Source organism: Somniosus microcephalus, chromosome 3 (genome assembly GCF_052327205.1).
Source record: "Somniosus microcephalus isolate GS21.2 chromosome 3, FLI_Smic_1.0, whole genome shotgun sequence".
Classification (NCBI taxonomy): Eukaryota; Metazoa; Chordata; class Chondrichthyes; order Squaliformes; family Somniosidae; genus Somniosus; species Somniosus microcephalus.
Window position 1 is genome coordinate 351,709,068 of NC_140989.1, and position 12,232 is coordinate 351,721,299.

The following is a 12,232-nucleotide window of genomic DNA, read 5'->3' on the forward strand; positions in this document are numbered from 1 at the left end:
TGTGGAAGCAAGTCATCCTCGGTTCCCGAGGGACTGCCTAAGAAGAAGAAGAAGAATAGACATGGACTTATTTTCCATGCCTAGCACTAGGTTTTAGCATCGTATCTTCTGTTCCTGCCACGGCAGGAAGTTGCCTCTAACCCGGCACTAATTGATACTAAATTGCCAATCTCACTCAAAGAGGTCACAGGATGGGTAGTGTGGGAAATGGAAAGAAGTTATACTGGTGCAGTGTAGTGGGTGTTCTGAGGTCAGGACTCAGGTACATTGTCCGACTGAGCACAGGGAACATCAAACCATAGCACGCCTGGCCGGCAAGTACTTGTTGCTGAGACCGAGTGCCTGAATTCCTGAGCACCAACATTCCTCACCTTAATGAGCATAAAATCCACACATAACAAGTAAGAGAAAGAAAGACTTGCATTTATGTAGCGCCTTTCAAAACCATCAGACGCCCCAAAGCGCTTTACAGAGGTACTTTTTGAAGTGTAGTCACTGTTATAATATAGAAAACACAGCAGCCAATTTGCGCACAGCAAGCTCCCAAAAACAGCAATGTGGTGATGACCAGATAATCTGTTTTAGTGATATTGGTTGAGGGATAAATATTGGCCAGGACACCGGGGATAACTCCCCTGCTCTTCTACAAAACAGTGCCATAGGATCTTTTACGTCCACCTGAGAGGGCAGACGAGGAACCTCAGCTCATCTTCCGATTAGGCACTTTACAGCCTTCCGGACTCAATATTGAGTTCAACAATTTCAGATCATAACCTCAGCCCCTATTATATTTTCATATTTTTTATCCACACTTTTGGTTTGTGCCTTTTCCTTTTTTTTCTCTCTCCCACATGGCAGCTGTCTTTCGCTCTGCCGGCGCATTTCACACTTCATCGAGAGCCATTGTTTGTTTCTTTTGTTTCTTTACCTGTCCTATTACCATCTCGTCTCACCTTGAATATCTCTTAATGTCTCTTCTTTCATCCCCTCCCCCATTTCCCAGCCCCCCAAACTGCCTTTTAATCTGTTTCATTTCCTGCCTTTTTTCTCAGTTCTGAAGAAGGGTTTCGACCTGAAACGTTGACTCTATTTCTCTCTCCACGGATGTTGCCTGGCCTGCTGAGTTTTTCCAGCATCTTCGGTTGTTATCTCAGCTCAGAGGGGTTGAGCTGGAGTCCGAGGTGCAGCCATTGCATGGCATCAGGGAGGAGGAATGTTACCTGGACACTTTGATCCAGGAGGCAGTCACACCCCTTAGGTTAGGTAGTTTTACAGATATGGTTAATGGTCAGGGACAGGAGGCTGTGACTGCGACTCAGGCAGGTAAGGTGACCCCAGGTGCAGTGCTGGAGGAGCATTGGCCGTTGCCCTTATCCAATAGATACAAGGTCCTTGCTGCCTGCGTGGATGAGGGCAAAGTCTGCAGGGTGGATGAGCAATCAGACCACAGCACCATAGTGCAGGAGGCCATTCAAGTGGGGGGGGAATTGAAAAGGAATGCTGTAATGGTAGGGGACAATATAGTCAGAGGGATAAATACTCTTCTCTACAGCTGCGACCAGGAGTTCCAAAGGCTGTGTTGCCTGCCCGAAGCCAGGATTAAGGATATTTCCTCGCGGCTGGATAAAAAGTTGGAGTGTGAGGGGAGAATCCAGTTGTCATGGTCCATGTAGGAACCAACAACATAGGTAGAATTAGGAATGAGTTCTGCTGAGGGAGTTTGAGGAGCTAGGGTCGAAATTAAAACACAGAACCTCACAGGTAACAATCTCTGGATTGTTACAGTGCAGGGGTGAAATTAAAAAGGAAATTAGGAAAGCAAAGAGAGGACATGAAAAATATTGGCAAGTAAAATCAAGGAAAACTCAAAGATGTTTTATAAATACATAAAAAGCAATAGGATAACTAAGGAAAGAGTAGGGCCTATTAGAGATGAAAAGGGTAACCTGTGTGTGGAGACAGAAGACATGGGTATGGTTCTTAATGAATACTTTGCATCTGTCCTCACAAGAGAGGGATGATGCAGACATTGTAGATAAGGAGGAAGAGTGTGAAATATTAGACGATGAAGTGGGGCTTTCGAGCTCTACTATAATTAAAGGGTTAATAAGGGGTCTCGGGAATCGAATGAGCTAATAGGCCTTTTGCAGAAGTCAGCTTTTTCTAAGTTGCTTAACTGGCAGTCGAGATAACGCTAAAGAATAAGATGTTGATTTTGCAGTAGTGTTAGAATGATTAACGACTGCAAGCTGTGTAACTTGGAGACAATTGCAAATAGCCGGACATGGAACCATAAGAGACCTAGAGGATGTAAGTTCTGCTCTGGCAGGAAAGTAGAACAATGAGTTGGAAGTAAAAAGGCCTAGAGGGGCAGGAAAGCAGGACAATGAGTCAGAAGTACAATGTTGGTGAGACCCAACCTGGCATAAACAAAGGTCATAGTTGCAACAACAGCTTGCGGTGATGACGGACATATGCTTTTCTGGTAATCAAGGTGGCACCTTAATGTAACGCGGCAGAGGCAACCAATCAGTAAATGTGCATGCAGGGCGAAACCCAATCAAATTGTTAAGATGGGTCGTGCACGAGGCTAATCATGTACCTATATTTTGTGCAAAAGACTGCTTAAAACTTTGTATCATCGGAGAGAAGTCTGACTAGGCCAATAGCAGGTTGCCTCCCCACCGGTGCGAATAAAGACTGCTTGAATCTTCGAATGCAGACCTGGTGTTGAGTGTTTATTTCAAATACTCCACTTCAATGAGATAAACATAGTGGCTGGAATTTTAAAGTTTCTGACCCTCCCAGAGTGGGGGGCCCCGGTTTACCGCAGGAAGTCTGGGTTTCCCCACTCGCTGTGGAGTTTTAACTCTTCAGTGTGTGTGTGTGATGTGATGGGGAGGATCCCTGCCCGGAAGCCAGCCTGATTCACAGAATGCCTTCCAGTCGGGCGGGTAACGCTTGACAGACAGCCGCAACAAACAGGTAGGTGCAAACCCCAAGCCGGGAGGGGGAATTCCAAGCCCAGGCGGGTGGTTCTGAGCCTTATGGGGGGGCTTCCAAGCCCGGGGGGGTCCAATCCCCAATCCCGGTGGGGGCAGTGGTGTTTATATGGGGCGGGCTGATAGTGGTTCAGCTTGGGGGGCCGGGAAGAAGCACTCCTGCCCACAAGGATTGCTCCCCGAAGCTGTCCTCGCCTCGCTGCAGCAACCGGGAATCTCGAGGCCCAGGATCCCCGGCCGGCCACAGTTAAACCTGCACAACAGGTTAAATCAGAGGCTTCGGGGCCTCAGTATCATACTTAAAGTGTCAACCCACCTCCTGGCAGCGGGTCGGCTGTCTGCCCCCCGTCCCGCCTCCGTTAAACCCGGAAGTGGGCGGATTGGGATCGGGATTTCGATTTTTAATACCTTAACTTCCCCCCCACCCCAGTACCCAACCCACCCATTTTTTTCAGGTTAAAAATCCCCCCAGTGAGAGAGGAAATATTAAGGGGTTTAACATCTTTGAAAGTAGATAAATCACCAGGCCCTGATGAAATGTATCCCAGGCTGTTAAGAGAAGCAAGGGAGGAAATAACGGAGGCTCTGACCATCATTTTCCAATCCTCTCTGGCTACAGGCATGGTGCCGGAGGACTGGAGGACGGCTAACGTTGTACCGTAGTTTAAAAAGGGAGAAAGGGATAGACCGATTAATTACAGGCCAGTCAGCCTAACCTCGGTGGTGGGCAAGTAATTGGAAAAATTCTGAGGAACAGTATTAATCATTTAGAAAGGCACGGATTAATCAAGGACAGTCAGCATGGATTTGTTAAGGGAAGGTCGTGTCTGACTAACTTGATTGAATTATTTGAGGAAGTAACAAGGAGGGTCAATGAGGGTAGCATGTTTGATGTAGTCTACATGGATTTTAGCAAGGCTTTTGACAAGGTCCCACATGGCAGACTGGTCAGAAAAGTACAAGCTCATGGGATCCAAGGGAAAGTGGCAAGTTGGATCCAAAATTGGCTCAGTGGCAGGATGCAAAGGGTAATGGTCAACGGGTGTTTTTGTGACTGGAAGGCTGTTTCCAGTGGGGTTGCACAGGGCTCAGTGCTAGGTCCCTTGCTTTTTGTGGTATATATCAATGATTTAGACTTGAATGTAGGGGGTATGGTTAAGAAGATTGCAGATGATACAAAAATTGGCTGTGTGGTTGACAGTGAGGAAGAATGCTGTAGACTGCAGGGAGATATCAATGGACTGGTCAGGTGGGCAGAAAAGTGACAAATGGAATTCAATCCGGAGAAGTGTGAGGTAGTGCATTTGGGAAGGGCTAGCAAGGCAAGGGAATACACAATAAATGGTAGGATTCTGAGAAGTGTAGAGGAACAGAGGGACCTTGGAGTGCATGTCCACAGATCCCTGAAGGTAGCAGGACAGGTAGATAAGGTGGTTAGGAAGGCATACGGAATGCTTGCCTTTATTAGCCAAGGCATAGAATGTAAGAGCAGGGAGGTTATGCTAGAACTGTATAAACCACTAGTTAGGCCACAGCTAGAATACTGCGTGCAGTTCTGGTCACCACAATACTGGAAAGATGTGCTTGCACTAGAGAGGGTACAAAGGAGATTTACGAGGATGTTGCCTGGGCTGGGGAATTTTAGCTATGAGGAAAGATTGGATAGGCTGGGGCTGTTTACTTTGGAACAGAGGAGGCTGAGGGGAGATTTAATTGAGGTGTATAAAATTATGAGGGGCCTAGATAGAGTGGATAGGAAGGACCTATTTTCCTTAGCAGAGAGGTCAATAACCAGGGGGCATAGAAAGCCACTAGAATGTGTCATTAGGAATAGAGTGACAGAGCACTTGAATAATGAACTGATCAGAGAGAGCCGACATGGCTTTGTTACAGGTAAGTCATGTCTGACTAATCTAGTTGATTTTTTTGAGGAGGTCACTAATAAGGTAGATAAGAGAATGTTTATGGATGTTATCTATACAGGCTTCCAGAAGGCATTTGATAAAGTTCCACACAAGAGATTATTGGCAAAAATGAGAGGGCACAGAATTGGAGGTAGCCTTTTGACTTGGGTTGAAAATTGGTTGTGAGGTAGGAGACAGAGAGTGGGGATAAAGGATAGGTACTCTGATTTTCAGGATGTGACAAGTGGCAGCCCTAGGGATCTGCTCTGAGGCCTCAACCTTTCACCATATTTATTAATGACTTGGATAAAGGAATGGAGAGTTGTATATCTAAGCTTGCAGGTGACACTAAGTTAGGAAGGACAGTAATTAGTGCAGATGGGAGCAAAGGGACATGGACAGATTAAGTGAATGGGCAAAACTGTGGCAAATGGAGTTCAATGTGGGCAAGTGTGAGGTCTTCCACTTTGGGCCCAAGAAAGAAAAATTGGATTATTTTCTAAATGGTGTCAAACTAGGGATGGTAGAGGAGCAAAGAGATTTGGGGAGCCCAAGTATACAATCATTAAAAGCTAGTAGACAGGTACAGAAAGCAATCAAAAAGGAATGTTAGCCTTTATCTCAAGGGAGCTGGAATACAAAAGGGAGGAAGTTATGCTTCAGTTGTAGAGAGCCTTGGTCAGACTCCATCTGGAGCACCGCCTTCAGTTTTGGGCACCAAACCTCAGGAAGGATACACTGGCCTTACAGGGGGTGAAGCGCAGATTCACCAGAATGATGCCATGGCTTAGAGGACTAAATTATGAGGCCAGAGTGAATACATTTGGTTTGTATTCCCTTGAATAAGGAGATCGAGGGGTGATCTGATAAAGTTGTTTAAAATGTTAAAAGGATTTGATAGTGTAGATATGGAGAAGCTATTTCCTCTGGTTGGGAAATCAAGAACAAGCGGGCATGATCTTAAGATTCGAGCCAGGTCATTCATGAGCGAAATCAGGAAGCGCTTTTTCCTGCAAAGGGTAGTAGAAATTTATAATTCTCTCCCTCAAAAGGCTGTGGATGTGAAGACAATTGGAGCTTTCACGACTAAGTTAGATAGATTTTTGTTAGGTAAGAGCATCGAGGGATGTGGAGCAAAGGTGGAAAAATTGAGTCAAGGTACAGATCAGCCATTGAACTGTGGAGCAGGCCCGAAGGGCTGAATGGCCTACTCCTGTTCTTAATGTTACTGTGTTAATATGTCCTCTGATTCTGGTCTCCTGTGCATCCCTTCCTCCATTTACTCCATCAGCATGATCAAAGAGAGAGAGAGAGAGAGAGAGAAGCTTCTAAAGGTGGGGGACGGAAATAGTAAGCTTAATGGTGGGAGTTCTGCAGAGTAGGGCTGAGGTGGCTGAAGAGCAACACCAAACCAGATTAACTGGTCATTTATCTCATTTGCTGGTTGTGGGACCTTGCTGCACAAATTGGCTGCTGCGTTTGCCCACAAAAAAACAACAGTGACCAGACTTCAAAAGTAATTCATTGGCTGCGGAGCACTTTGTAACATCCTGTGGATGTGAGAGGTGCTATATAAATGCAAGTTCTTCTTTTTCAAAACTCAAATTGTCTTTTCTCTTTATTGACACTGACTGTGCGTTTCCAGAATTATTTTTAAGATATTCAGCATTTAGTTTTTCTCTTTCTCTTTTTACAACGACTTGTATTTATAAAGTGACTTTAACAAAGAAAAATGTCCCAAGTCGCTTCACAGAAGTGTAACAAGGCAAAAATCAACACCGAGCCAAAGAAGGAGGTGATTAAAAGCTTGGTCAAAGAGGTGGCTTTAAAGGAGGCTCTTAAAGGAGAAGAGGGAGGTGGAGAGGCTTAGGGAGGCAATTCCAAAGCATTGCACCTAGATGGTTGAAGGCAGGGCTGCCAATGGTGGGTCAAAGGGATTGTGGGATGTGCAAGAGGCCAGAGTTGGAGGAGCGTAGAGTTCTCAGAGGGTTGTACAGATGGAGAAAGTTACAGAGATGGGTAGGGGTGAGGCCATGAAGGGATTTGGACATGAGGATGAGCTCCTCCGGCCAGCCACTACTGATTGGAGCAGCGCCGTACGCTCCAACCTGTTCAGTCGCTGTACCGTATAGGGCCCCAATTTGCATTTTAAATGGGCCTAATCTAATGTCCCGGGGAACATTGCCCTGGCCATAGCAATGGCGGGGCTGGGGCAAAGGTCGGTCCCCAGCATTTGCAGGGTGCTACCACCCTGTTTCCGCCGGGTGGGAAGCCTGATAATTCAACCCTCTGACAAGGCATTACTTGCTGAACATAAGAAATAGGAGCAGGAGTCGGCTAATCGGCCCCTCGAGCCTGCTCCACCATTCAATAAGATTATGGCTGATCTGATCCTAACCTCAAATCTTCTATCACTCTGCATCCACCCGAACCCATGTGATCTCCCGGGAGAGGCGAAAAACCAGATAAAAGACCCAATGGCCAATTTGGGAGAAAAAAATCTGGGAAATTCCTCTCCGACCCATCTAGGCGATCGAAATTCTTCCAGGAGATCACTCTGTCCCTATATTTTCTACAGTACTTACCTTCTGTAAAGGCGATCTCCACCCCAGCCAGGAACAGGAATTAAACCATCTCCTGAAATCTAACACAGAATTAGAACACAAGAAGTAGGAGCAGAACCAGGCTACACGGCCCCTGGGCCTGCTCCACTACCCACAGGGCCATGACCATTCCGAACCTAGACTCATGTCCAATTTCCTGCCCGCTCCCCGTAACCCTTAATTCCCTTTACTTCTAGGAAACTATCTATTTCTGTTTTAAATTTATTTAATGATGTAGCTTCCACAGCTTTCCGGGGCAGCAAATTCCACAAACCTACCACCCTCTGAGTGAAGAAGTTTCTCCTCATCTCAGTTTTGAAAGAGCAGCCCCTTATTTTAAGATTATGCCCCCAGCAGGCATCAACCCAGAAAGTACTGAGACCCTGGAATCCACAACCTTTTGTCTCAGAGCTGAGAAAGAAAGACTTGCATTTATATAGTGCCTTTCATGGCCAAAGCACTTTACAACCAATGAAGTAGAGCCACTGTTGCATTATAGGAAATATGGCAGCCAATTAGCACACAGCAAGGTCCCGGTCCCACAAACTGCAATGAGATAATGACCAGCTAATCTATTTTAGTGATGAGGGGTAAATATTGGCCAGGACACTGGGGAGAACTCCCATGCCCTTCTTCGAAATAGTGCCATAGGACTACCTGAGAAAAAAGACAGGGCCTCGGTTTAACATTTCATCCAAAGGATGGCACCTTCGACAGTGCAGCACTCCCTCAGTGCTGCACTGAAGAACCAGCCTATATTTTGTGTTCAAGTCTCTGGAGTGGGACTTGAACCCACGACCTACTGATCCAGGGGCGAGAGTTCTTGCACTGACCTAATCTAACTCCCGCTACTCTTAACAGCAATAATGAAATCAGCCAGATTCAAGAATTGGAATGATGGATAAGATTGATTCAGTGGAAGGTGAATTAACCTCTGTGGATTCAGCTAGCTATACACCATACAGAGGCCAGAGATTGAAGATCTTCAGATGAATAAACTTATGTAATGTAGATGGGTCGGAGAGGAATTTCCCAGATTTTTTCTCCCAAATTGGCCATTGGGTTTTTTATCTGGTTTTTCGCCTCTCCCGGGAGATCACATGGGTTCGGGTGGGATGGAGAGTGATAGAAGATTTGAGGTTAGGATCAGATCAGCCATGATCTTATTGAATGGTGGAGCAGGCTCGAGGGGCCGATTGGCCTACTCCTGCTCCTATTTCTTATGTTCTTATGTTCTTATGTAATTACTTATACAGCTCCTTTCGCAATAACGATAGACTGATTCACTCACATTATTGTTGGATACATTAAGGTGCTGAAGATGTTTCAGCTCACTGATCTCATCACCAATAGTAGTCAAGTGATTATTGCTGAAGTCCAAGAATCGTAATTTGCGACATAAAAAAAGTTGTGTTGGTATGGTTTCAATTCTGTTGTTATTGAGGTACAGATGCTCCAGATTTGCTAGTGTTCCAACTTGCACTGGTATGTATGCAATAGCATTGTGCCAAAGCTTAAGGCAAGAAAGCCATTTCAGATGCTGGAAACTAATAATTTCTTCTATTGTCTTAAGCCTGTTGCCTTTCAGATCAATTTCACGTAGATTGTACAAGCTAAAAATAGAATGCGGGATGCGTTCTAGGTCACAGTTAAGGAGTTCAAGGTGAGTGAGGTTTATCATATACTTCAATGTATTGAACACAGTTAGTTTGGTACCTTCATTATCAATGGACAGTTTGTTTAAGAGGAGTCCTGTGCCAGTTACCACGGCTGGAATGTGAGGGAGACTATTTTTCATGTATAGAACCTTTAAATTCTTTAAGTTCTCAAGTCCATTTAGAGATACAAAGTGGTTCTTTTCCATTTTTAAGTTACCAGTTAAATGAAGTTCTGTCAGATTCTTTAGATTAAATATCCAACGTGGGGCTTTATCCATATCAGTGAACTTGATGTGCAATGTTTGCAGATTTTCTGATAAGCAATTCAATGCCTGCGGATCCACAGTGGTCGGTGTGTGGTAAAGGTGCAGCTCTTTAAGGTTGGTAAGCTGAGACATTGCTGCAAGGAATTTAGCTTCAGCTATGAGCTCCAGTTTTAGCACTTCAAGTTCTTTAAGTTCAAAGACAGCGTCTGGGAGTCCACTTAACATGAACATGGACAACTCTACCTTGTCCTGAGCGTTTTTCTGCAGCTTATACCTTAATCTCTCTGCTGTCCACTCCAGGTTAAGGTTAATCTGTCTCAGTTTGTTTTCACTGACCTCTGAGAGGAAGACTGAGAATCGCTTCGAATAGAGGGGATCATACTGGTCTGATAAGTGAAGAATGAATGCAAAGTCATTTATAATGTCTGGAATATCCCTGTAGCTACTTTCCTCTCGAACAGTTTCAAAAGAATATCGCTTCAGTGAGCGTCTGAGCATCCAGTACAGGCTATAGACACTAAGAAACCCATGTAACACAACCAGCACTGCATAAAAAGATGCTAAAACTTTAAACATAGTTGCCAAGGAATGGACACAGTGATACTGCTGATATCCTGTAAACATCTGTATGTCAACCATGCAATTGATATCAAATTTCATCTGAATAACATAATAGGGGATATAAGTAATGATAATAATGAATAGAAGGACTTTGATAATAATCTGTCTCATATACAATTTGTAGATAATATCTTTTTCTTCAACGTGTGCTTTGAACTTCTTCACCTTTTCAAAAATAGCTTTTGCTTGCTCGCCCTCTTTTTGATCCAGGATAGTTGTCTCGGTGTTGTCGGCAGGATTAAACTCCACCCTGTTCTGTGCAGGCTTGTTGCCCAGCTCAAGGTTTAGAGAAGAATAAGACGGCCTGGACGAGTCCTTGGCCTTGTGGTAAGGCTGCTTTTCGCCACTTATCTCGACTGCTTCGGACAGAGCCCGCGTGGTCCACGGAGAGTCGAAGCACTTATGAAGAATGGTGACGAAATGCTCAAGCCGCGAACTGGTGCTGGGGTACTTGAACCAAAAGTTGCTGCAGATTAAAAAGAGCAGTGTCTGCCAGAGCACCAGGTAGGGGAAGAACTTGGAAAACCAATGAAGCTGCTTCTCATAACACACAGCATCAATGTAAGAATACTGCTGCCTGTCGAGACGGTTTTGTATCCCACCGAGGCCAGGAGCAGTCCCATTTGCTGACGTACTAAAATTACTGTCCCAAGGGGCCAGGCATTGGTTGTCGACCACCAGCTTGCATGGGAGACATAGCATTTTATTCTGAGCAATCTGAAGCGTTCCTCCTAGCAGCGCAATCAAGAGCATCACCATGCAGATGTAGTGGCTAAAAACGTCCCACCATGGCTTCAGTATGCGGTAGGCAGTCTGAGGATCTGTCAACCATTTGAATTCGGACACTGTAAACATCCCTGTGACCTGTGGGGCAAAAGCAGAAAGAAACAATTTCAATTTTCAATTTCAATTTTATTGGTCACGTAACTAAATACAAGAAGTGTAATCTAGTCAGTGAAATGCTTTTTTCTTGACGAACCGAGAGCACCAAGCAGCAAGAACACTGAGCTGCCTGGTACGCACGGAGCTCGCAAGGACGGCAGCCATCTTCATCGGCGCCATCACAAAAAAACACATACCAACATATACACGCATACATACTTTAAATATAAATAAAGCAGACATAAAATAAATAAAAGACATAAAAAGACAGCACATAAAATGAACAAGCAATAATGTAAAAAAAGTAATTTCTACAGTAATTACATTGATATTTCTACAAAAACAAAAGTGTTTTCAAATAAAATTAGTTCAAACGATGAATTCACACAGTAATGCCAGTGGCCAAGTGTTGGCTGCTGATTGTGACTGACATTAGAAAACTACTAGGCACTTGGTCTGAGTATTAAACAAGGCTTTAATCAGCTGTTTTTCAACATGGAGATCTAGTTGTGTCCTTCACTAGTTCCTGTTAAAGAATGTCCTGAGCAAGCTGGGCCCGTGCCCGAGTATTTATACTCTCCCTGGACAGCACCACCAGCAGGCCGCCCAGTATTATTACATAAGTCATTTTCACATGAATGACAAGATTCATGTCAATGAGTGTGAGGGTTCAGAGCTCATTGATTGATGGACAATCAGATTAGATTACCCTCTCTGTATGAGTTTCATCATTTCTGAGCTGGATTTCTGCATATGTGTTTAAAAAGGGTTTTCCATTAGCATCATTCACAAGACTCTGGATAAGCTTCCTGGCAAAAGGAGGCAACATAACAGACTGCAAGTGGGGAGTAAACAAGGGCAAAAGACTTCATTTAAAGCATTTACTTGAAGGGAATTCTATCCTTGCACAGGAAATGTTGACAATTTCAAAAGTCAATTCCTCTTTAAAACTAGATTATTGGTCTAAAACTTTACTGTAGTCGCCTGGTAAAATAAACAAAAGATAGGCCTCATTTGACTGTGGTAACTATAATTTCAAATTATATTTGTGATCATTTCAGTAAATATAAATAATAGTGATTTTTTTTTCAAATCCCCATAATACACATATTTTAAATACACAGCATTAAAATCTCACAGGAAGGGGAACCTTTATGCCTCAAATTTGTCATATAAAGAGTCTAATTTAGACTCCAAGGGTTAAAGTTAGGGTTAGGATGAGGGTTAGAGTTAGGGTTAGTGTGAGGGTTAGGTTTAGGGTTAGGCAACTAAGAGGGACGATCAGGACATCGGGAC

At 44.3% G+C, this 12,232-nt stretch overlaps 1 protein-coding gene across 1 annotated transcript in view; it reads right to left on the reverse strand.

The window, feature by feature from the left end:
- LOC147122348 (volume-regulated anion channel subunit LRRC8A-like) overlaps nucleotides 1-10,909 on the reverse strand; it is a 31,701-nt gene extending 20,792 nt beyond the window's left edge. The window contains exon 1 of the mRNA XM_085983397.1: nucleotides 8,801-10,909. Coding sequence (XP_085839523.1) covers nucleotides 8,801-10,909 — 2,109 coding nt within the window. The remainder of the gene's footprint in view (nucleotides 1-8,800) is intronic.
- Nucleotides 10,910-12,232: the final 1,323 nt, after the last annotated feature.